This window comes from Ciconia boyciana, chromosome 3, assembly GCF_034638445.1.
Source record: "Ciconia boyciana chromosome 3, ASM3463844v1, whole genome shotgun sequence".
NCBI lineage: Eukaryota > Metazoa > Chordata > Aves > Ciconiiformes > Ciconiidae > Ciconia > Ciconia boyciana.
Genome location: NC_132936.1, coordinates 69,346,354 through 69,373,092, shown reverse-complemented (window position 1 = coordinate 69,373,092; position 26,739 = coordinate 69,346,354). Strand labels below are relative to the sequence as shown.

Here is a 26,739-nt window from a genome sequence, read left to right as displayed (position 1 = left end):
ATTGTATTAAAGGAAAAATTTAATATGAAAAGTCAAAGATTCAGATAAGCAGAATTTCCATTTTCAAGATTTTTTACTGAAGTCCAGATAGACTAGATGGACTGCATTTGCTTCATCTTTTTCAGTTCATCAAAGGCAGATATTGAGTAAAAATTTGTAGTTTGTCTTTGTTTACTTTCTATTTCTTAAGTTCTTTCTTTCAAAATGCATTCTAAAGCTGTTTTTTATGGTACATAAGGCAAATTCAGAGTTCTATATTTGTCTCAATTGTTTTCACAAATGCAGTTATATATGACTAGCTTGCTAGTCATATGGTAACAGATAGCTAATTTCATAGTCCTATTAAAAAAATCTTCCTACTTAATTTCCACTTTAATATGCTGCTTTTTTCAGTTTTCCGGATTATCTTCCCCACAGTGGAGCATGGCATGCTCTCTGGGTTTCTTTCACATAAGATGTGGACATTTGCATTTCTCTTCACTCAGTCTTGTTAGCCTTCTCTCCATGCCTCTATTTTTGCTGATCTGTTGTTTCTTGGAAACAGAGGCAAAACATCTGTTTGGATGCTCACCTTACATTATCTTTGATTTCTATATGGCATGAATGGACACTTCTTTTCCTGTTTGGTGGTTTGGTTTTTTTTTCTCCAATTGAAAGAGTGACAAAATTATACTTTTTGTTCCAGTTCCTTAATTGAAATGTTTGTTTGAGCAATTCTCTTTTTAAGCAAACAATTCTTGACTTCTAGGATGTAAATGTCTTATATCGGTATGACTTCCTTCAGCATTTCTGTTGCCCTTCTATTCAGTCCTAGTAACTTTCTTGAGGTGTTTATTTGTATAATTAATTTTGGGCACCTGTTTCTCTCTGTGCCCCCAGCCAGATAATTTTTGTGCTTTTTGACTTGAGAAATGACAAAGCCTCCTTCAGATCCAGGTTCTTCTGTTCTCCAGTTCTATTCTCTTTGTCCTTCTGAGTTGGGGGGAAGGGGTGGGGAAATGCCTAATTACTGACTTTTATCCTTTCATCTAACTTCAGTATTTAAAAAGCTGATTCACTTTAATACTAGTTTATTTCCTATGAGCTGTTCCTCTGTAAAGTCCTTCCTACTGTCCAAAACCAGATTTTAATTAACATTGCTTCCTTCTTAGAGCAAAGCTTTTTGACTGAAGAAATCTTTGTCTATCAGGAATGCTACTGTTCGGGTTTTTTTGTCTATTTGTGAAGATAGTCTTTCCAAGATGATGAAATTTTTGTTCCGTTAACCTCTATTCATCTCCCAGCCCAATTATTGCAAACCCTTAGTAGTACTGTAAATATAACCTTTTTAAACTATAATTTTCCTAAATTACTCTGACCAAAGCTAATTCTACTTTATCCAAGGAATCTGTATTTCCAGTTGGTAAGACGTTACTAATGCACTTCAGTATCTAACAGGCTTTACTTTTGTTTTACTTTCCTGAATACCATTTACCTTTCAGCTTTGACGTGGATATTCCACTATCTTTTTCTGTAGTCTCTTTAATGTGCTGAATTTAATGTCCTGGAGCAGTATTTCTAATTTTTCACATTGTGTTTCCCAGGCTTCATTTATTCAAGTGAAAATGTTTGTTGTTGCTCTAACCTCTCCTGGAAGAGCCAGTTCAGGTTCAGTTCTTTCATGAACTACTGCAGTGATTACAGCTCCCATCCATATTGGACCTTCTCCTCTGCTGTCCTTGTAGCTGGAGAATTCTTTAATCCTCTGCTGTGTCTGTGTATCCAACTTCACTTGGGTGCGGAAAACAAGACTCCGCTATGACTCTCTTGGAGTCCAAGGATCCAAAATCTTCTAGAGTGACTTCATGCAAAAACAGGTTTAAGTTTAAGCTTGTACACACAGGGAGTTTCCATATTTCCTACCTAATGCCTCTGTTAGACATTTTTGCTTTGGTCTGCAGAATTGCACATAAATTGGATTGGGTGGTTTACCTATAGGGTATAAAGCCGCTTCAACTTGCTTAAAATCCTGCCTTTAATTAAGATGATGTAACTCTGAGTGTGGATGAGACCTGATTAAAAACCAAAGTCAGTTGACAGTGTCTTTCCAGTCTGCTTTGTTAGACCAAGCAAAAAATAAGTACCAGAAGAATTGTTACTAAAGTTGAAATAATATACAAAGCTAGTCTGAGTGTCACCTGTATAACATATAAAAGTAATAATCTGAATATATGGGGTTTTTATGAAGCATATTTTTGTACACTTCATCAACAAGATGGCACTTGCTGGTCGTTTTCATTGTGTTGACCCAATTTACTCAATATCATGTCACTTAATAAAACAGTAGTGGTGGTGTGCAGATTGTTGCCAGGGATACTTTAAAAAAAAAAAAGTATCTTGATAACAAAGGATTGTCTGTCTCTTGAATGTTTGCAATTCTTCAGGGATCTTACTTTCCTTGTTTTGAAGCTCGAGGCCATACAAGGCCATATATTTTTGTATGGCATTCATTATTCACTGCACTGTCGAGTTTGGTTTTTGGTTTTGGGTTTTTTTTTTTTCCCATTTCAGACTTTGCCATTGATTGCACAGTCACAGAGTGAGCTGCAGGGCAGAGAGGGAAATGTATTTTTCTGTCGCTCAGAATTTGCTTTTGTTGGAGAAAGAAGCAGTGCTGCAAGGAACAAAAATGAAGCATTCAGTGCTGCATTGAAAATGCCTTTCCCCCCAAAATGATCCTTCTCTTTTTATTATAGGTTTATAACACTGGGATATAGTTCTTTCCTGCCAGAATGAGATCACTGAAACTGCTGAGTTACGATATCCCACTGTATAAAGAGCCTCTCAGGTGTAGTAGTCTCTGTAGCTGTTTCTCTGTTGAGCAGAGGGAATCATCCCCTGGCTGGAGTCGGCAGTGTTAGAGCACTGAAGTATTTGTCAAGTGCTGAGGTAGGCTTGTTGCCTAACTAGGAAGAAAAAAAGTAGTTTACATTTTTATTTGTAAGAATTGATTATCAGGGTGCTTCCCTGGACAGCTGTATTGTTGCTGTCTTCTAAAGGGTTCATTTCACAGTGAACACAAGGCACTGTTGTTACGGCTGCTATCCATGTCTCATGGCCGACGTGCACAGGTGGTAGAAGGGCAACACTCAGGACTTTTGAACACCGGCGATGGGGATTGATCTGTTCACAGGAAAGGGCTGTGAAGTGAGGAAAGCTATTACCCAACAGTTAGTTTTGGGGGAAGGCATTTTAGTACTTCCCAGCTCAGATGGTCAGTAAGCTTCACTACTTACTCCATTTGTAGTCTTCCTCCAGTGCTGCAGTGTTAATCCTTTTCCAATTCAGAGGTGTTTGTGTCATCCTACAGATGACACTGAGCATTTGGCTTTTGGATTAAGATCATGTGATTCATTCTGTGTTTGCTGGAGTTGATTTAATCAACTCATACAGACATTGGGAACAAATACAGATTTGTCCAGTTTCTTAAGTAAAGATTTCTAATAGTAAATGCCAGAGACACTGACTTGGAGACATGCTTTTCTTGCAAATAGAAGGTGCAAAATGCCTGATATCTGTATTCAAGATTTAAAGAAAGAAAGCAAAAAATAAAGGAAGCTTGACAATGTAGTGAATTTTCTACCTATGGAATCATATGATTATTTTATAATTTACTTGGGCCTAGAAATTGTCTAGTTATTGAAGTATTAGCAATAATGATATACTGTAATATGGAGAATATGTATCGATTCCAACAATTTATCTGTCATTCTGTCCCAAGAAGATTTCAGTTCTACTAAGTAAACTCACCTTGCAGCAAATATTTTTGCTTGGCCCAAGAGAAAATTGTAGAGTAAATGATTTTTATATTAAGTAGCAACAACTCCCATATAACACCAGCATTTTTTTTCATAATCTAGGAATCTGAGGACTGCTGTATAATAAAATCAACAAGAAAAAGTAAGGAGCAAAGTGAAACTTCCCTTGTTGTTGTTATGATGGTGATGGTAGAATTTGCTTTGTAAATGTAGTTCACATCTCTGCAGATGACCTGACCTATTTTAACTTAAATAATTATATTTTGAAGAGACTGAGTGGAACTGGGGTTTCTGTTTGAAAAAGTGTTGTCTGTAAAATTCTGTGGAGTTCAAGAGTAAAACGTTCAAAGGGCTAGGTATTTTTAAGTGCTTTAGATTGCTTCTTTAATCTGTCAACTCAATTATAATGGGCAGCAAGTATTGCTTAATAACGCCTATTCATATTATCTATAAATGTCTGTTGCTTTCCTTTAAAGTTTTTCATTAGATTATTTGATTTTTTGCAGGTTCAGTGTTTATGTAGAATGCTCCAGGGATTATAGATGTAATTTACAATGTTACTGCACAGTACTCATTATATTGTCAGGCGGGAGTCAGTCCTATGGTGTGCCTCAAATTAAATGGAGGTGTCTGATTTTCCCTAAAAATATTTCAATGTTTTTCTCTGTTGTAGCTGTGTTTGCAGTTTAACTGAAGATTATTTCAGATCTTTGAAGGCTGGTGATCAACTATTTATTAGCAATCTAAAATAAGAGACAGACAGATCTAAACAATGAAAACCAACAATTTTGAAAACAACCAAACAACCATCTCGCTTCTTGCTCTAGCACATTTTCTGTTCTTCATGTTTTTTCGTGGGGAGCCATCAGCCTGGTCTGTTTCCTCATTCCCTGGGGGGCTGCAGGAACATTTGTGTCAGCACAAGGCAGGGGTGGAAATGACTGGGCTGGCTGAGAGGAAGAGGAGCTTCAGTTGGCACAGTCAACAAAAAGTTACTCACTCTCAGCATGTTGGTGGAAGAAATTACTTTGGTCTGTACAGACTACTGTTACTCCTCACAGTGGCAAATAGTTAATATCTGGTTGCTTCAGGGCTCAGATACTGTAATTCAGATAGTCTAGGGCTTTTTTAAATGAAGATACTTTCTTGGAACATGCGTGTTTCTCAGTATCATTCACTTACCTGAATTCTCCTTTTTTCTGTAATCTCAGGAAACTTTTTCCCCCAGAACTTTGAAGTAATTTCCTCAGAATTGTCTAAAAAGTTGACAGACATGCACTGACTATATTTGGAAAGAAACTATTGCTAACATATCTGTCAACATCAGGTTCCTATTAAATGTTTTTGAAAACCAGTTAAGTTCTTGTCTAAACCTGAATGGTATCATTTTATAAAACAAGATTTAAATGCATAAAGGACAAACACCCTGTCTCTTTAGGAGAGGCTGAAACACTTCTGGTTTGGTATATTTTCTTAATTTTTGTAATCACAGTATTTTTTTAATGAGACAACTAATAATCAGCATAGTAACATATGGAGTTACTATTTTAAGTCCTCCTTCTTTTTTTTTTTCCTATTGTATTGTGTAAGCCAAGCTGTGTATCCCATTAGTAATTATTTGTATTTCAGTATTGCCTAGAGATTCCAGCTGATTCGCTTGCTGCTTAGACAGTGTTTTTGTACAGTAGAGTCCAAGACCATCATCAGTGTTCATTGGCAGCAAAAAAACCCAATAAAAATAACTGGTGGGGATTTTTATAGTCATACAGAGTTTGGCACATAATTATTTTGTCTTGATTGTGTCCTGGATAGGTGTACACTCCAAAAAAGCAGAGGAATAATAGAGAGGTGAATTGCCTGTGCTCAAGGTCACGCAACAGATTCCTGGCTGATCCAGGAAGACAACTTTACCAATTCCTGGTCTCCTGTCCTATCCACTGAACTGTTTCTGACCTCTGTTGTAATGTGCTTCTCTTAGGTTGATCCATCCCCTTTTTGAGAGAAAATAAAATATTATTTCATCAACCAAAAATGAAGTCCAAAGCACACGTTCACTGTCCTTCAAGAGAGACAAAAGAAGAAAAGATGGATTTTTTATTTAGCAACAGTTGGAGGACACAGTATTGTTTGTGCAATACTCTTTAGGTCTCCAGAGATTCTTTCCTAAGCACAGAAAGGCTGAGGAAGTGGAGGCATTGGCATGGTGTTGAAGCAGCTGCAGAGGGTTGGCTAAGCTACAAGCATCTGAGTGCAGAGTAGGTCAAAAAATAAGGAATGTTGCTTTGTTGTTTTGAAAGAATATATAGTTTTAGCTAATTTTAGCATGAGTATTATCATGTCATATACAAAATAGAGATGATTGCAATGTAGTGTTGCAATGTAGCACGTTAACAACTGGGTTTTTTATGCCATATATTTCCAAAATATTTTCAATACTTTTTTTTGTAGTCTAGACACTTTCTTGTACCAGTTTGACTGTAATAGGCCACCTCTGGACAGTAATGCTGCCAGGGTCTTTGTTTACACTTCACTTACTTTCGTTGATTTCTTAGCATAGAGATTTCTTTTTTTTAACTTCAGTCTTTAGTGAAGGAGAAATACTCCTTCAAATTATGAATTTTTAAATTGTGTTTATAGATTTAAGGTTTAATTTAGCTCTTCAGCACCACATGAGAAGCACCTTGAGAGGTTTTTGACAAGAACAGTATGCCAGCTTTTCAAGGAGAACAGTAAGGAAAAACAAAGGAAAGAACTTAAGTCCTTTGTTTTGGACATTGAGTAGTCAGTGAAGAAATAGTAAAAATAAAATAATAAAGGATTTGCTGCTGTTCAACTTTTCTTCTTAAAAACCTCAACAATTTTTTGTCACTTTTGACTCTTCTATTTTAAAATGGTTTCATTTATTGCTCTATTGTAGTTTTTAATATAGCTGTCGTTAACATGCATTTCTGTGAATATTATTCTTTATGCACTGATGCTCTTGGCTGACAATGGAGACTGGTTTTCAAGGAAACTCCTGCTTAAAAGCTAACAGTAAGAACACAGGCCATTCCCTTTGTAGACCTCCACTGTATAAGGCGCTCCCTTTTGTTTATCTTAATGTCTATCTAGATATTACAAGTTTTGGAACACCAAATTGTGGACTCATTCCTATGGGTGTGTTAATTATTTCTGTCATGTGTATGTATGTTTCCAGAAAAGGGAGAGAAGGGGTTAACAGAGTATGAATTAATAAAACTCTCTCAAAGAGTAGATTTATATTGGCACCTAGGTCCCATTACAATCAGTGCTAATCATGTTCCTAAATGCTGTTTTTTTCTGGGACCTTATCCTAGTGTAGGACGGGCTTGTAGAACAAGCATTTACTTTTTTTTTAGGTTACAGATCAAAATGCAGCTTAAGATTCTATGAATAATTATCACTGCTGTTGAGATACAGCAGTGTGTTCACGTTCGAAGAGGGAGATTTGTGCTGTCCTGAGGATGTTCACAATGAGTTGATCATACTGTCTGTGCAGTGCATGAGCCTGAAACGCAAGCCTGGAACTCATGGTTGGCAGATGTGGACTGTTAAATTTTAATGGCCGTTCACTGTTCTAACAGACTGAAAAATTGCAGAGACCTCATATCTTAGTGTTTCTCAGTGTCTGTGAGGAGCTGGACGCCAACAACAGGGCTCATGCATTCATGGCTATGAATATTAATTCAAAGACAGTTGCATTAAAAATCTTTGGGGAATGGATGCAGTTATACTAGCAACTTGGTATTTGCCATGCTGCTTGCTATTTTGAGGTTTGTAGCTTTTCTGAATAGAAAAACTGCACTCTCTACTCTTGCATATTTACTTCTATTCCCCTCCAGCCCCAGTATTTTCTGCATGTTTTAAACAAGTTAATAGGTCGTTAGTATGTATTTGGGACATAGAGGATATTAATATTGTTTGGCAATCCAGGACAAAAAGCAATGTTTAAAGTTAACATATGTTTGAAATGTGAGTTTCTCTCTAGAATACAGAGTATGGGTTAGTGTCATGTCTGTTAGTTTGTAAGCCATGTAGTCTTCAGTCCTTTTTTCATCCTTTCAGCAAAATCTTATTAGAATCTTCTGTCTGCTAGTAAGAAGCTTTGACTTTGTGGACGGAATGGAAATGTATCTGACAAGGTGTCAAGTATGAGAAAAGAATGGAAGTGGTCCAGTAGTGAGAATGATTTGGTTTATTACTTTACTAAGGGTTTTAAAAAATAAACAAGCATGAGTTGAATACTCAGTTCATCAAGAAGTTCAGTTGCCTGGCAGTGCTTCTGGACTTCAATTTGTGAACTTATTCACAGTGATATGATGAATTATTTGGTCTGTTCTTCATACCAGTGAACCTTTGAGGGTTTAATCTTCTTCAGGCTAATGAAACACTACGTAATATGTTATAGTTTCATGGATGTGAAAAATGAAGTTTTGTTTTGGAGTGTAAGAGGGCAAAATAATTTATCTTGGAGGAATAAGTGCACTTAATGTTATTTAAGCTTGTAACGTAAAGTTCAATGGACCTGAAATTAGATTTACAGCTGTATTTTGATTTAAGATTGCTTGCATGACTGTCCATTCTTCTTTGTTTTTTTTCTTTTGCCTTCAGACAAGGCAGAGTATTGGAATAAAGAATGCTATACTTCAATTGTAAAGCAGAGTAGTTTCCTATGCTTTGAGCGGAAAAGGATCTTTCTATACCTGTGAAGAAACAGAATCTTGTGCTCCTGGTCTGTCTTTTATTTGTAAACGGAAATTACTTACTCTGCTGCAGTGTTGCATGTGTCTTTCATACACTTTGCTGTTTCACTTATTCATTGTGAGCATTAGCTTAATGTTTGTAACTAGGAGCAAGATGCACCAAGGTCTCTCCTTTCTGAACACATGTAGACAAAAAAATGCTATAAATCCCCATTACATTGCACCTTTATATAGGAAAGCTATTGAAAAATGAAGTACATACCTGACATGTCCTGAACTTTGTTGTCATGTTTGTAAGGGCACAGAAAGGAAGGAGGAGGAATGCGTGGGACATTTATCCTTTCATTTAGTGCAGCTATTTGAAGTTACATAGCCAGCATGCTGCTTATAGTTACATGTAGCTCATCTCTTTGAATGTAGTATCTTCTGCAAACCCGAAAGGCAAGCTTTTCCGTGGAGAATGGACTTAATCAGAGGACAGGCTAGAAGAAAAGAGTAAAGGCTGCAGAACATTACCAAATTCTGGATCTTCCTCCTGGTTAGGGTCTGTTCCTGTTGCTGTGTGCAAAGCCGCTGATTAATCCAGGGTGGCAGCTTCTCTTCAAGTTCAGTTGCCAGTATCCTCAGATAAATCGGGACGCTGGTGGGGTGTTGTAAAGGCTGCAGCTCCCCTCTGGTACTGTAGCACAAGGAGTGTGTGCATTTGGAGCTGGCAGAAGGGCCCAGGCAGCCTGTGTTCCCTGGTGATCAGAGTCCAGCCAGGAGAGAGCCTGAGGAACTTGGGAGGGACTGGCCAAAGGCAGCAGCAAACCTGGTTAAAGACAAAACAGCAGGCTAAAAGGTGGAACTCATTATATCAGTGCTTGAAGGACTTGGTGAAATAGGTTACACATCACCAATTTACATTTAGAGATAGTGCACTATGGAGATGTAGGTTGTAGCATGTTATGCCGTTTTATACAGCCAGTTGCTTTTTTTTGTAAGATAGTGGTCCTATAGTGGTGTTTTGTTTGTTGCTGCAATTCTGGTTTTATTTTAGCTTCTGTGCAATTGTTTTATGTATTCAAAAGGTTTCCATTTCTATTTAAGTTCATGCCCTGCTCATTTCCTGTTTGTGCAAAAGCGCCGAAGTGCAGACCAACAGTTGGAGCGGTATTTGTATGGTTGAGTGTGTCTGGGAGAATTGTTTACATGTCAGCATCTGAAACTGGGAGGAGGACAGCAGAACATGTTTGACAATGGAAAGTCGGAGAACAAATCTTGTGTTGCAATTCCTTAGAGTATGTTCTGGGAACAATGAAGTAACTGAGCTTTGCTCTGGCTTTCATGGCTGGCTTGCCTTAGGGAGAGAGACCACTTTATTCCACTTGCAAAATCATCTACTAGATGTCTATATAAATAGTGGCGAAAGAAAAGCTCTTTCAGTGGAGCTTGGGATCTTCTCATATAGGTGATAACAGGTTGCATAATTAAAATGTTAGAAGAAAAAAGTTTGAAATTTACCGTTGCAATGGATGTAATAAAGACCTTCTTTACTTTGCTTCACCTTCTTGTGACACTTTTTAAAAAAATTTGGCAGTCTGACAAAAATAGACAGATGTTCAACTGAAGAAGTAAATTATACTTTCGAAGAAGGGTAGCAGTAATACCCTGTGTTCATTATTCTTCCATACCTGAAATCCTGGTTCAATTTACGTTAAATTTTGGGGTTTGTGGTAATTGCTGAACAAAATTGCAGTAACAACTCAGTTGGGAAAAGGCTTGAAAATTTTAATGAAATAATAGAAAGTGAAATTTGCAGATGAAAAAAATTTAAAACTGAGTGGGAATTTTAAATAAAATATTTTTAAGAAACAATGTAAAAGCTGGGCATTTTTTCTTTGTTCATCTTCCATTCAGGTTGTGTTTATGCATTAGCAGTCAAAATATTTAGCTACTGTACAGCAGCTAACTGTAAAGTAACTGTGGTTCTTAAGTGACTGACATTTGTGTGAAGAACATAATTCTCTTAAATGTGGAAATTTTTTTGCTGTTGAACTGCTACTGTGATATTTCTATGATACTCTCAGCTTTTAACCATTAATATGGATGTTTTTAATCCTTAGTTTTTAATTTTAGAATAACATTTCTGCTATAACTTCCTTTAATTGTATTTTTCTGTAATACATATTTCTTGATGTAGTTGGCTTAAGAGAAAATATGCTGGAATATGTTTCCCTTATTTAAACAGGTGATTTAAATAATAGAATTGATGTATGGTAGAATAACTTTTGGTGAATTATACAAGTGTTCAGGAAGGGAATATGGAACTAATAATTTCAGTCAGCGGCCTTTCTCAAGAGGAAAGTGCCTGTGCATGATATGTTTGTGGAACTACAGAGAAAAGCATAATACAATAAAGCCACTGATTTTCAATTTGAATGTGCTTATCTAGGTTTGATAAGTATTTAACATAAAAGTGTATACAGAGCATTTTAGATGTCTTCAAAAATTTCAATATTCACACAGTGCAATCTTTTCTACACACATCCCTGAAGATAGTTAAATGCTATGACATTGCTATCTCTGATTCAGAAGCAATCTTTCAATGTAGGGTATTTCTTAAACTTTTAATGCCTGGACTTGCATGACTTGCACCCAAATCTCAGTTCTAATGCAAAACAGTAAAAGGCTATTCCTAGTTATTTAAATTACATTGCTAACCAAAATATTTGTAGTGGTAATTCTTTCTGTGTAGATGAAGCACTGTGTGCTTTATTTTTTTTGCATGAAATAAAAGGTTTACCTCAACCTGGTCTTGCCATTTCTTTTATAGTTAAACTGACTCATTTTCAGATATGGAGAGCTGGCACTGCTTTGGCATGATGTGTTCCAATTAGTTGTTGGCGTTTTTTTAATCTGAAGTAGCCTGCAGTATGCCAGTCTGTTTGTCCAGTGAATGCTTAGTCTGGGATAAGAGAATTCCCATGATACTGTGAGGAGGCAGTAGGAAAAAACAAAGGATGCCTTTTCAGGTAAAACTCTCCCAACGCTTGTAGAGACCCATGCCTGTGAAGTTACTACAAACAGGCCTCTCAAATATCTGAGAATTATGATCAGGTTGCTGAATTGCTACTGCTCAGCTCTGCTTTTGGAGAAAAGGAGGTTAAACTCTCTTGGTTTTATGCTCCTCCTTGCTTTGTGTTCCCAGTTGCTTTATTTATAACCATGTGATGTAAACTTTTGGTATGTAGTGTGGGCAGGATCATCAGTTCTCCACTCTTTTATAAGTAAAGGAGCCCCAGGAATTGCTGTATCTGTGAAGCTTAGCTCTGTTTTTCAGTGAAAGAGCCAAGGCTTGTATTGTCGTGGGTTCCACTGAGAAGTTAAGGTTTTTCCCCTGTATTTTAGATTAAAGTTCATTTGTGTGTTTTTATTCAAAAGTCTTGCAATATGGAGAATTGCGGAGGGAAAAAGACACACTAAAAAAAAAAGAAATCCATATAAGACACTGGAACTGCTATTCCTAAGCTGTTATGACTATGGGTGGGATTTCATTTTATTGCTAAGTCCACATAGCAGTTGAATGCCTCTGGAAGTGACAGTTCAACTTCATCCTGCCCTCTGCGTGTTCCTACCTGTTCACTGGCACTCATTACGTCACACAGGGAGTAAAGTTGTTCAGGAAACTGATCTAACAGAAAATGAATGTTTTTTTCGGAAAAGGGAACAGGTTGAGAGCAATTCCTCTGTTTTAACTCAGTGTTAGCCAGCTCACTTGTACTTATACAAGGGAAGTGACAGTAGACTGTGGCCAGGGGTAGGGATTGCATTGACAGGCCTTTGCCCTTTAGCAAGAGCTTGGCTTTACAGCTAGCCTTTAGACCTTATAAATTGTGCAGGGTGAACACAAAATACTGCTTATTGAAAGCTAGGAGTCCACTATCTGGCAGCAGCTTACTTGCGTACTCGAATTCCAGAGAATCCTGCAGAAAATCACCTAGAAGCTCATACTCCTTCAGGGACTTGTGTTTGTGGCGTAAGGCATTTCCACTTGTTTTGTCCCGGTTTTCATTTCTGTTCATAAGTACTTGGGATTAATCTGATGGTTTAGTTATAAAATCACATAGCAGGAAATAATAAGAAATAATAAGGAAGTAATATGAAGCATAACAGGAAAGAAAGTGTTCTATGTGACCTGTTTAAAAGAAATCCCGAGTTTGTGCACCTAGTGGAATTCATTAGTTGGTACTCTTTTACTATGGAAACCAGACCTTGCAAAACTGGTGGATTAAAGTACAAATATATTTTTAGCTTTTCAAGTAAGTAATTAGTCAGCGAACAGAAATTGCAATAAAGCAAGCCTTTAATTTGCTGCATGATTGGAAGCCATGCCTTTTCTGAGTTTGTCTTGTGAGGATATGTCATACTTGCATTGGCCTGTCATAAAGAAACTGATTATTTGGTAAGACTGGGGCTCTTGACGCATGGTTCATTAGATATTTCCCATTTTCTTACTACCTTGTTTGGAAATTTCTGGCCAACAGTTGATGTAATCGGAATTTTAGAAATTGTGTTTTGTAAAACAAAGAAGTTCCTTCTCTGTATAACAAAACAGAATTTAGTTGCCCTGGTAGGATCTTCGGTAATCACATCTGTTTTGCAGACAGGTTCTTTTTGCATTATGCATTTTATCTATCCCCACTTCGAAGTTTCACAGTGGATCATTAGAGTTAATTCATGTAGCAATAAAAATTGGGAGGTCATGCAAGGCTATTACTTTGTTGCATATCTGCTGCATTAAACCCTTAAGACCTTTACTTGTAGGAGGAAGTTTGTGGTTATCTTACACAATGTCATAATCAACACTTCTTGCTTAGCTCCATCTGAACTCCTACATCCAAATCCAGCCAGTGTAAATCTGATTTCAGTGGTAATGCACTAGAACTTAATGGTGTCAGTGCTGCTAGGAGTTCCATTGTACGCCTGCTGGTTTAAGCAGGGGGGAAGGAGGTCATTGTAGTCTTTCATTCTTGGTAATTGCTCATGTGTTTTGACATCAGCTTTAAAGACCAAACTGTGTCAGGTTTTCACATGAAACTTTGAAGACTGGTTGTTGAGCTTTTGCTGTTCAAGGTAACATTAAGCTAATTTTATTTTGTATTAGGTTTGAGGGAACTTCTAAAGTACTTAATTTATTAGGTTTAAGGATCATGCTGTTCTGTAATCTGTGTGATTTCATCATATTAATCTTCTTTGCTTTAAGTAATAATTTCTAAGTGCTGGTAGAGGCTGGGACACTTATGTACACAATATAATTACTATTATTCTGTATGTGTTCCCACTTAAAAATTATTTTTAATTAGAATTAAAATGAAATGGAGTTACCCCCAAGCAATATAACAAATACAGAAAAAAGAAAGATGTATCCAGTACCATAAAATACAGAATAAACTAGTAAAGCATTCAAGCAAGGCTAAATGCTTCTTGTCTGAAACCATTCAATAAATCTGCATTTATGATTAGGGTATAATATTTTAAATTATTAAACTGAGGAATAGGTAATATTCTGCCTATTTCTTCCCTTCCTGCTGTCATTCTGCCTTTTGTTTGTTAGCTGTTGTGTGTTTCATAGTCTTCACATGTTTGCAGCATCTCAAATTTCCTGGATTTGAAATGAAGCAAGTATTAGAAGAGTGATTTTTGTCTTGTATTTTATCAAATAAGTTTTTGAAACTCACCATTCTGAAATGAGGGAGTGTATGATGTTAAAAAATAGTTCAAAACACAAAAAAGAATAGTGAAATAAATTTTTTAAAAAGCAAATTTCAAATCCCATTGAAATTAGTCTGTTGTTTCCTTAATATCTCTTGAAAATTCTAATAAGATTTTTAACGCCTGTACAACAGAATCAGGCAGATGTGGGAAACTAATGGAGAACTTCCCTAGCTAATCTTGTTAGGCATTTCATGTAATATTGCTTGGACTAATCTATACTCAAATTACATCACATTTTCTGTGTGCCAACTGTATGCTTGTGAAGAATTAACCATTAACTAGTTGATGCACTGCAAGTTGTTTCCTATTGTAACATTTTTCTTGTGTCAGACCTTTCTTAAGAGTTTCTTCACCTTAACTTCAAAATAAGGTCCTCTCAAAGTGGTAGTTGTAGGATGCTGGGATTTGGGGGTGGGGGTGGAAACATATGAGCATCCCAAAAAATACTGACTGAAGAACTGATACATCCAAACATTCTTTGATCTTATTTTTCTTCTAGTCTTTAAATTAGGTATGTATACTTTTCTGTGGCATTGTTTTCTGCTGTAGCTACAGCTATGCAATAGGAAAATTTATACCGTGCTTCTTAACAATTCTGAGTGTATTAAAACTATGTTTTAATATCATAGGTGCAGTACCTTTGAAGTTGTCTGTAGCAGGTTGAAGCCTGCATTATATGTGAGAATCCACTGCGCAGTCTTTAAAAGTGTTTCTGTGATTCTTTTTATACCTCCTTATACTTTGCCAATACTTTTCCTAATAGCAATATGAAATGTAATGTTCTCTAGTTGAGATTCTGCTGGAAAACAAGTAAAAAGAGGCAACCCTCCAAACCCTATAACAGTGAAATTATTTCACTCTGATCATTCTCTTTGTTCCATTTATCTTCCTACAGTTTTTGTCAGGCAGCAGCCTTCAAGGTTCTTGCTGTGCCCTCATGTTTTGCCCATCCTTGCATCTTCCACTGTCTGCGTTGTGGTCTACGTGCACGTCTTTGGCTGCTTTTTTGAAACCGGTAACTTGTAATTAGGAAAGTAAATTATAAGCCATTTTTGTTCTTCTAGCCCAGAGTCTTGATTTGCCTTTAATCTATCTATATGGGTATTCTGTTGCCATTTCTAAATTGACAGAGGTCAAGGTTAGAACCTGGTTTCACAAGATGCAGTGGTCTGAATGAAAACCTTACTGACAGCTGCTGAAATGGAGGTCTCCTCCCTCTGTTCCAGCTTCCCCCTCTCTCTAGTTCTTGTGTGTGCTTCTGTCTCTCTTGCCTTGTACTGATATCAGTGCTCCTTTCCAAGTGCATATTTGATTTGTTAAAGAGGCAGAAAGAGAAGTCAACAAAATGGTGTTGTTTTCATATGTTTCAGTAAACTAACTTGGCTCACAAAAGAACCTGATGAAGATTTGTGTTGGCGTAAGGTCAGAAGTTTGGGACTGAGTGGCTTGGAGCAATGACGCAGTGGAGTTGAAAGGAAGGGGAAGCTGAAAGGAGCCATAAATAAGAGTGGAAGGACAAAAACCAAACCCTTTGGGTTAGTTTAAGGAAGCAGCACAGTCTCATTCAGATGTTGACTTGTAACACGTGGAACTGAACCCAGCGTTCACAGTGCAAGCCTTCTTTCTTGGCATTGGACACCACCTGCACACCGATAGCTACTGGTGTTATTAAATAGGCAATATCTGCAGAAACATAAATTAAATTGATGATGTAGGAAAATGAACAGTAATTTTTTTCCTTATGTTACTTGGTTCTACTATACTTATATTATGCTTTTCCTAGAGTACTTTTTTTAATATCTTCTGCAAAAAGTTTTATATTGGTGAAAAGCTTGACATCTAGTATTCTATTATCAGTCTCACCAGCCAACCTTGTAGGGGTCATCTCTTTTTTTTTTTTTTTTTTTTAAATTAGTGTAATTAAATGTGATGGCTACTACATCTTTGCATAAAATCTGTACTTTTATTGTTTTCTGCCTGCCAGCTTAGCAAATATTAAGTGAGATCTCCAATTTCTCACAGATATAAAACCCTGTCTTTTTTGTGTTCTTTAGTAAGCTGCTGTATTTGTTATTAATGTTTTCTTGTAACTACAGGGTTAGCCTCTCTCCAAGTTAGACTCTCCAAATCTCCATTATCCCTACTGGATAGATTCGTCATTTACTATGTCTCCCCATCAGTGAATAACAACTGTCAGTGAACTGTTCAGGAAAGCCTTCATCTTTCCAGAAAAAGCCTTAAGGAGGCTTCTTCTTTTTCCTCCCCTCTTCTAATGAAAGAGCTTGAAAGTTGTAGGAGTCTCGCTGTGTGTGCTCTTCAGTACAGTTACTACTTGTGGTTTTCTGCTGATCTTGGTAGCCACAGGGAGCATGGTTACACAGTTAAGAGGGCTGCTGGGTGGTAAGAATTACTTTTGTTGTTCTCCTGCATCTTTCATTCACAGGGATGATACTTGATAATTGTCTCTTAAATGCCAGTGTGTTTTTATTTTTATCTAGCTGTGACAGACTAGTCTTCCAGCAGATTTTATTCCCCTCCTACACTCATGCAAACTTTCACATGATGCTTCAAAAAAGCAATTGAGAAGCCAAGCAAAAAGCAGGGCTAACTTGTATAAAGCTGCTCTATTAATTAAATCAAAACTTCAGGTTGTGTTACTAATTGCTATGTGCAAATCCAGACATTGTTCTCTGAAGAAGCTATTTCCACAGTAACAATTTCTAGTGGGATCTATGGTCAAGTAATACTTCCTAAAAGCGTGTTTTCTGGGGTGGACCTAGTCAGTACTTGCTCTGTGCTATCATTGGAGATATCAACTAAGGACAGTTGTTTTACTGTGTCTGAGATGTAAACTGCGGATGTCAGTTCATGTCCAGTAGTTACCAAGTGCTGATTTAAAAAGGTTTGTCACTATTTGCTCTGCAGATGTGTGTAGGACAGAGATTTGTTCTGGAGCTCTGTGCTGCTTTATCATAAGTGGTGCTGCAGATGGACAGTCGTTTGCATGGGCAGTCCCTCTGCCTGAAAGTTCTGAAATTTGCTGTCAGGAAATACCTGCTAATATTTACTTTTAAAAACTCACTGAAAATACCATCCGGAAAAGATATTTCTTGTAACATCTGAGGAAAGCTGATTCCCAAAGGGATGCAAACTCCATTGAAGCAAATTAAGGAATTTGAGCAAATATTAGGAATAATCTTTTTCTGCGTACAGTATTTGACAATTCTAAAAGTAGTAACACTAAAACAAATTGTTTAAAATAATTTTGACTTAACATAGCAGTACAAATGCATTTGTTAGATAATTTATATTTGCATGCTTATATAAATATGCAAGTGTATTTCTATAGATGTATTGACAATTTTGAGCTAAAATCCACATTTTTAATTTGACGCCATTTTTAGTGGATTTTTTAATCTCCCAGGATATATTAAGATTTTTTTCCCGTTTTTTATACAGACATGAAGAAAAAAATTGTCTATAGAGTATCTTTTTTATTATTATTATTTAATTGACAAGAACTTGAAAAATTAATTGGGCCTTTCTAAAGGATAGATATCATTGAGCTCTCTGCAGGCCCGTGTAATATTATATAGTTTGTTGGTATGCAGGTCGGACTGGATTGAATGGTCCTGCCTAGGCTTACTGTCTGAATCCCTGTAAGGACTGGTTTCTCAGTTTGAAATAATTTCTGAATTGGTGGAGCATTAGTTGGTTATTATTGCCGAAGATTACATCTTCCATCTTTTCTACATTGTTACTGAAGTAATTCCAAGTCAAAGTTGATGAAATACAGGGTGTTATACCCTGAAAACACCTTTAGGTGAAGCAGGTTACCTTACACTTGCCGTGTGGTGAAGAGTGTGCAGGCCTTTGAGAGTGGTCTCTTTCACTGCAGATGGACTTGGTTCAGCAAGGCAGAGAGACATTTTCATGCTTTTTTACTATAATGAAGTCATCACTTTTCAGCAATGCAAGGCTTTCTCAGTATTTCAGCACAGAAATTTGTTCTTGCTACCAATTCCCTATGAAATTGTTAAAACAAAACATGTCACTGTCATGATGGCCCTTCAGTTTCCACTCTCTGAGTATCACTGAGAATTTGAGATTTAAGTTGAGTAGGTAGATGCCATTACTGTTTTTGCATTGGCACCTGTCTAAATTGTATTGCACCTGCTGTGCTGTCATGAGATTATCTCATGGTACCTTTCACACACATCTAGCTCTTGTTTGGTCAACAGACTTCATCACAGTTGCAATTTCTTTGGTATGTGTAATGAATAATGCAACAGAAGAATAATAGCACTGCGCTATATTTAGTGTTCATTAATGTACATGTTCCCTCTAATCCTTTTAAAAAATACGTTCTTGCAGCCTATTTGTACTCCTGTCTGAGCATATTACAGTAGTTTTGATTTCAGTAATCCTTTGTGGCAAGATATAAATTGAGCAGTAGGACGTTTATGTGGTATGAAAGCTTCTCTTTGGTTGTTTGTTCTGACTTCTCTGACATGAAGGGAGCAAGGCTTATATCTACCAGCTGTCTTGCTGCTGCTTCCTTTAGTTAGCACTGATTTCATAAATCTGGGTCTTTGACGCAGATTTTCTAAAAGTGTGCATTTGAAGTACGTTTCCTAGTATTTGAACAGTTTATTCATTATATGAAACTACAGTATCACTTGCCCCTCACCTTTTTTTTTTTTAATACCCAGTTGTCTTTTTAATCGTTCGTAACTTGTTACACCTGTAATACTACATTCATGTAGGGCGAAAGATGAATTCCACTCATAGTGGTGGTATGATGTGCCGTGTAATGCGTTCGGACTCACTGCACCTGTGAAACCCATGGCGTTTGATGAAACAGCCAAATACATTTAACAGGATTATGCAGGGAGATAAATGCTTGGTACATGGTATGAAAAGTGTTTCCATTTTCTCCCCTTCCTGTCAGCAGAAGTGATGGACAGTGAAACTGACATTGTCATCACTTGCTCAGAGTTAACATTCCAGTGAGGTTAACTGACTTGCAGTGCAAAAGCTCGCACATCTGAATCATCATTTAAGGCAGTCAGCAGAAACAGGGAAGACAATATTAATTAAACTTGATTGATACCTGGAAGCTTTAGATGAAGCCCTAAGGCCTAGAAGTTGGTTTTTGGCTTACATTGTTTTTAGGCTTATTTTGTGACTTCTCATGCAGACATCAGAAATGCATGAAGCCATCTCTGTGTTTTGCCCACCTCTACTTAATATAAGAGCTACAAAGAGAGTCTTCAGCCTGTGTGTTTTCTAAGATGATCCTGCAGTGCTTGTTGTATGACTCAGATTAATGGGAGTGGTACACTATGTAATGTCTAAGTGTTCATATCCCCTCTTTTTGCACAACTGTAAAGAGACACTTGTATTTGTGTGTTGTTTAGATTCCAATGCTTCTGTCCATTTTGATTTTATTACATGTGAAGCATAGAGGAAAATTGTGTCCAATCTTACTGATCATGCATTGTCGAGGTGGTCTGAATGTTCTGACATAAGTTTTCCATGAAAACGTTTTTCATGGAAAAACGTGATCCAATCTTAAATCCTGCATGTATATTGTAAATCTGGTAACAATAAAGCCTTTTTTCATGCTGGTTTTGTGCCCTAGACCCCCCTGGATTATTTGTTTCCAGGTGTGTTGCACTGTCATTTGCACTTGTCTTATTTTGTAAATGAGTAAACAAGCTTACCAAGTTACAAGAAATGGGTTAAGAAAGAGAATCAGTAGTGGTCTTATAATATTGATATATACCAAGGCTGTTGAATGAATGTGTCACAGGTGTAAGTTCTTGAGCACCATCTTTGTGGTGCATGATAAATTAATTTTATAGACTTAATTACATTTTTCAGTGTGGCTTATTTCGTCATGTTATGTGCTTTGCTATTTCTTGCTTAATATCTTCAGGTTGTTTCCCCTTCCCCCCCAATTTACTTCATATAGTTGGGCAGTAGATGAACAAATATATGAGCTTATAATATCCTGTAATAAAAATATTTTCTTTTCTTATGTGAATGAGTATTGCATATTAGTGAGGTCATTATTATGCTATTTAGACCTTTATTATATGAAACAGATTATGAGAAAATTCAGAAGTGTCATGAACACATAAACAGAAATTTCAGCTTCAATAAATGTTCCAAGACAAGTAATGTATCAATAGAAGAAAGTGAATTCTTCATATGCATTTATAATGGTAAACAGTTTTTGAAAGCAAGTTGCACTATGTGTTATTGATTATGTTTAATCTTTTTTCTTTTTCCAGTTGTCCATATTTGTCAGAGAAGATTACACCTGCTATACCTGCAATTGGTGGGATTCTTTTCTTTTTCGTGATGGGGACCCTGCTGCGTACTAGTTTCAGTGATCCTGGTGTCCTCCCACGCGCAACACCAGATGAAGCAGCAGATCTAGAGAGACAAATAGGTAACACTGAAGGTCTGTTGTCTCTTCGCTTTACTCGCGAGGGTGCATGTGCTGTATGAAGGCAGTGTGCTGCTCTGCTCATGGGAGGAGTTACTCCTATCTTGCCACAGTAATTGTTCTGGAGTTGTAATGTCTGATGATGTTGCAGTAATTCTTGTGGAAAGATAGTTGATCAGTTGTTCACCAAGAAAGATAGTAAACAAAATCCTGGCCCTGGAGAGCGGTAGTTATTACTGTAAATACTTTTCAGCAAGTATGGTTCAAGTCTCTCTGTGGTGCACAAGAGAATACTTTCTAAAGTGTTTTTGGCAAGAAAGCTGATATTGCAAAGGTTCTACAGTTGTGCATCTTTTAAAGTAATGTACCCTCAGAGTTTAATTGAATTTAATTGTTGTTATTTATGTTGTGAAAGAGTGAGATAAGTCTCTGTGCTAATGTACAGTCTCATAAGTTGACACAGTCTTGGGAAGGTTTTTTTCAGTAACAGTAATAAAATGTTACTATTTTTTATCTGTGTAAAGCCAGCACAATTAAAGGAGAGTGAACTAGATTTTAATCAGCCTCATTTATCAAGAGAATTGTTAACTAAATTCTAATTGTGGAATTTCTACAGCTACAAGCATGCTGAATAGCTAAAATGTGCTACCTGGATAAGAAAACACAGGATGAGTTTGCAGGGCTGCTTCATAAACAGTGGTTTTGTTTGCTTATTTTTTTAGTAAGCTACTAAAGTGTACTAAAGGCTACTATATCTGCTTTGATATGATGGAAATCCCATGTTCTGAAGCAATTTCAGAGGAACACTCACTCATATAATTGAAAAGACAGATAACAGGTTTATGCAAGTACAGGAGAAATACCTGCAGAGCCCTTGATATTTAATACTATAGTACAATCTTAGGCTTTGTTTACTGTGATAAATAATTTAATGCAGTAGTAGCAAATGAATGCACTAAAGCTGTTGCAGATGCTTCTGCATCTATACAGTGTGAATTTGAGGGGTTTACTTCAAGACTAGGTTTTGTCTGGTTCTCTCATAGACTATATGTCCTCCACAAAGCATTGGTGAAAATGTCTTGAGGGGCAAAGTCATTGGTTTAGACTCTTACACCCGTAACAGGGGTAGAGTTCATTTGGTGTACGTATGGAGCAGAAGTTCTGGTATAGTTTTCTCAGAAAGCAAATGTAGTTTGTACGCACCAAAATCACACTGTGAACTATGCCAGTAAGTGGGAATGATAGGGGAATTAATGCCAAAATAGCGAAATGTTAACAACAATATGGCATTAGCTGTTACTTAGCTGTTAAGAGTCAGAAAGCACATCATGAAGTTACATCTTCCACTTAAGAGATCTGTTGAACAAAGAAATATTGTTAAGGTAAAACAAAAAATGTATCAATTTATATTCAGTATTTAGGCCTTTATGAGCCTTTAGCAGAGGAACAGTTACAAGCTTGTTTTTAAATACATACGTACTTTAGTGGTTGGTTGAATCTAACGGTTTCATTGTGATTAAAAAATCTTGTCTGAAGGGCTGAGTTTCAGAAAACTGCTGTTGGAGGAGGAAGAATGGTTTTATTTTTTGGAATCATGCACATTATCTTGGGTATGGATTATTTTAAGAAGCAGAATTTCAAAATATAGTGATGAGTTCATTGATCATCACTACAGTGAGATCGTTTTCTTTCACCAGATTTGGAAGGTCCTGACCACAGCTGTTATACTATGTTATGTGTTAAGATAAAAAGGTGTCTGTGTAATAAACAGCATTTTGTGTATTTCAAAGAGTTTGCATTTGAGTTCTGAAGTGGAATCAACGGATTTGCAGCATGCTATGTGTAGCAGCTAATTGTACTTACTCTGTATGCTCTTTTGTGTAGGTTTGAGGCTTTTGGAACTGTATGACCACGTGACATGTTCATTGAACTTTGTGGGAAGGAAATCTTTTCCCAAGGGTGTGTGAAGTCTGAGATGTGTAGTTCACCAAATTTTATAGACCTGGTGTAGATTTCTAAAAACAGTGTATTCTGCTGGCATTCACATTTCAGGAAGAAAACCTATATTGCTTTTATACATTGTTTGGACTAATTGTGCAGAGCCAGGAGCCAGCTGTCGTTGCCATGACAGGAAGAAGGTTACATTTACCCAGTTAGGATTTTGCTTTGGGCAAGGACAATACTGTACATACTATACAGGGAAGAAAACTGTTAGATCCTAGATGACCCAGATAGCTCAATCCCAGATGGATGAATTTAAATTCATATAAATTTCTTCTGTTTACTTACTTTCTGATATGGCACTCTTGATTATTTAAAAAGAAAATCTTCAGTCAACCTTCCCTTACTGCCATTAAGAAACTAAATCAGAAATGGAGGAGCACTGTGAAGCCATATTCTCAGTACACTCCAAAAAACCATTTAAAATGGGTATGGAATGTGTTTATACTAAGGAACTGGATTTCTCTTCAAACACAATAATTTCAGTCCTTGCTTGTGTAATAGAAGAATTCCTAATATTCACAGAATTCAGATATGTGGAAAACAGATGCCAAAGTTCAAATTTGTGTTGTTGGGAAAGCTAACAGATTTCTTAGGAAGACTGATTTTAGAGCTTATTTTTTAGCTTTAGCTGGTGCTGTCACTGCAAACGTTTTTCAGAATCAAATACTGAGTATGTAATGTGCTGCATAGAAGTGTGTAAGTTGCTATAATGGGTAATGGCATTATTTTTATAGCTGGGAAGGAAAGGATGGAGAGGGAGGGAAAAAAAGCGTCTCAGAACTATTTGGGGAAATGTGGGGAAAATTATAATTTCCCCCTCTTTTCTCTTTTTTGTCCCCACCTCTTCTCAAAAAAAGTTATTCTCTCTCTAGGAATAACTTGTGGGAGGAGGATGGAATTCAGGCAGGTATATTCCATAATGTTGCCAAAAAGGAATGCCCCTTTATATCATAAAATTGTGTTATAATTTGTAGATAAAGAATTGTTTAAAATTTAGAGTTTTCCAGAAAGAGCCATTTTGAAATAGAGCTTCCTGTGTAACTGTTTTATTACTGCTGTAATTACTGTGACAGCTTGTGAGTATTCTGTGTTTTTTAAAACGGTGTTTTCCTTCAGTTTTATTAATGCAATAATTGGGGAGCAGTGGACATTCTTTGCCTATTTCAGTACTGGAGTTCCCAGTAAAATATCTTATGATTGGAAGGTAAATATATTTATTAGATATTTGAAATCATAAGAATGTCTTTCTAATAGAATAACCTTCCATAAGACTTACTTGCAGAACTTAGATTTCTGTTAAACCTTTACATTTCATAAGTCTGCCACCATGACCTCTCCCAGCTGTTCCGCTCCAGCAATCCCAGCACTCCTATTTTTTTTCCTCTTCTTGTGGTGAAGCACAAGTAGTCTTAACTTGCCAGTCATCATCCTGGTCTCTGCTGTCCTAATGATGAGTAACATAATCTAAGCTGTTTCCAAAGAATAAAAGTAGATGTTTATCATACCTGATATGAGTTACTTCAGACATTTAATAAAGGAAGCGGTGCTGCTTTCTAAATAAAATAAAACATGAATGATACTTCTAAAAGTTTAAATTAAGAAAAAAAAGTTGTATGTTTCTGTTAAATTTCACCTTTATCAGATTTGGCATTTAAAGTTAATTTAAAAATGAAAGCTTAACAATTCTTAGATGAATACCAGACTTGCTTTTAAATTATCACCTATTTCTACTGAATAACACACATACCATCTTACTTGTATGCATAAAACCAACCCATTTGTGTTAGTTGGCCTTTTACCTTCTCAGAAAAGCAGCACTGTGTGGGACACTGCTGTACCTAATCAGAAGAGGTTTTTGTTAGGAAAAGGCTGCAGCACCATAGGAGGACACTGTATGGAAGTCTGCACTCATGAAGCATATTTAAACCAGAACTAGGAGAAGGGAAGACATTTGTGTCTGAGCCTGTTGACCAATCATCTTTTTTTCACTTTTTATATAAACAAATTTCTTTAAACCCATTTTTAGCTAAGGATAAGGTTTCAAAGTTGATTAGAAGCAAGCTTTGCAGACAAATTGTTGGGCTTCTTACTGCTGGTGTTCTGTTTTGTTTCTTTTTCTCTGTAATGGGACAAGTATTGATGATTGAGAGAATAATTTATTCCTACTATAATGTGAGATCAGATGTATAAACAGGCTATAAATGTTAACTGAGTGTGTTCTTCACTCCATTTGAAGGATGAGGTATTTTGAATGCTTGCAAAAAAAAAAGTGGCTTAGATGCATTATTTTCATAATCCAGTGGTTATAAAGACAAAACAAAAAATCAAAAGGAGCAGCAAGTTGTTCTTTGAGTAACGAAAACCTAGATAGGTAAGGCAGAAGGCAGCACTATAACAATGCACTTGTTAGTAGGGCCTTGACACAGAAACAAGTTACTGCAGTTTGTTCCTATACTTCTGTTCAGGCCTGCCTCCATGGCTCTTATCTGGATCCTACTTGGTTGCATCTTTTGTCGTCTGTCACTCCTTCCTCTTTTTCAGATCCTTCCTTGCACTTGGCTTTTTACTCACCTTGTGTTTCTGTGATGATATTTCCTCAAAGCTTTTCCTTTCTCTGGGTTGGGCAGGTGCCTTCTCTTTCTTGTGGAGGTGGTAGGAGCGAGAACTAGGTTCCTTGCCCTGAGTGCTTGACGGCAGCAGTCTCCAATAAACACAGTTCTGCTGGAATGTGACATCCTTAGTTTCTCTGGAGTGATGGAGTGTTCATAATCTGTTCATCAACAGAGTTAACGTGCTCTGCAGTAAAGAAATCTGGAAGTTAACTCTATAGCTCTTAACAAGCTGCTGCTGAGGATACCTGAACTGTGACCTCCCCTGCCCCCCCCAAATTCTCTAATATAATAGAGGTACTAAAATGTTTGCTATTCATCCGAGTTTCAGAAGTGGTTAAATCATCTTACTTAAGCATCTGAAAACCTCAGAAATAAGGTCTATAGCTTAGGCTACAAAAACTCACCAAGTCTTTTTTTTTTTAAGCATAAAAATATGGAAAAATATAATGAAGCATTCATTTGGCACCTTTTTCTAATCAGTGTTACAGTCTAGGTTCACTGATCTTTTTCAAGGAATCCTTTACCTAGAATAAGGTACCAGCTTTAGTCCAAAATACAGGCACAGGTTCCTGTTCAAGGAATTGCTTATTTACCCTGTGTTCAAAGAAACATTGATATATGTCAGGAAATAAATTATTTTAAATAAGCAGCTGACAATAATATTTTTTTCCTTTAAAGAAAGAGTCCATCAGATACAGAGTTTTGGCTAAATGCAAAATGAAAAATATAAATTGGATACTGAAAAAAGACAAAGATTGTATTAAGTTGATTAGGAGAGTCAAAACGTTTCCATGTGTAACTGTTTCGGAACTTGTGTTTACAATTTTTTTTTTAAAAATGGTAGCACAAGACTTGCTTCACAGGTTCAGACTGCTGAGCTGATCAAAACCACTGTCCTTTCTTCAGCAGTAGCAAAACCAGTAGTCTTCCTAAAAGGGACAATGGACTCTTGAAGTGAGGAACTACATTGCCAGGAAATGTGGAGTTTGGGGCTCAAGTTCCCAAACTTGAGGGCTTATGGCAAGTCTAATGGAGAAGGACAGGCTAGGTATCTATAACAAATCCTTCTGCCCTAAAATTGTGATTCTGGAATCAACAATGGAAATGGAAAGAGACATCTTTGTACTGTTAAAATATATTTTTTTAACGTGCCCTAAAAAGATGTATCCTAGTGGAGCAGGAAAAGCTGGATGGCTCCTGCAGTTCAAAATAAAACTTCTACATGCTCCAAAACTTATCATTCTGGTTTGATTGCCTTGGAACTTGTGCCTTGGAACTTGAGGTGCCTTCTAAAGATGGGGTACAAGGTTAACAGTAATATACTTCTAGGTGAGAGATTCTTCAGATAAATCACGTAAAATAATGCCTTTACCAAATTGTTTCTCTTCTAA

At 36.7% G+C, this 26,739-nt stretch overlaps 1 protein-coding gene across 5 annotated transcripts in view; it reads left to right on the top strand.

The window, feature by feature from the left end:
- Positions 1 to 26,739, top strand: part of ZDHHC14 (zDHHC palmitoyltransferase 14) — a 112,558-nt gene that overhangs the window by 41,378 nt on the left and 44,441 nt on the right. For 3 of the 5 annotated variants that reach the window (XM_072856042.1, XM_072856044.1, XM_072856047.1), the window contains one exon: positions 20,575 to 20,747. In XM_072856042.1, coding sequence (XP_072712143.1) covers positions 20,575 to 20,747 — 173 coding nt within the window. The remainder of the gene's footprint in view (positions 1 to 20,574; positions 20,748 to 26,739) is intronic. The other 2 variants (XM_072856043.1, XM_072856046.1) reach the window with 1 other exon arrangement.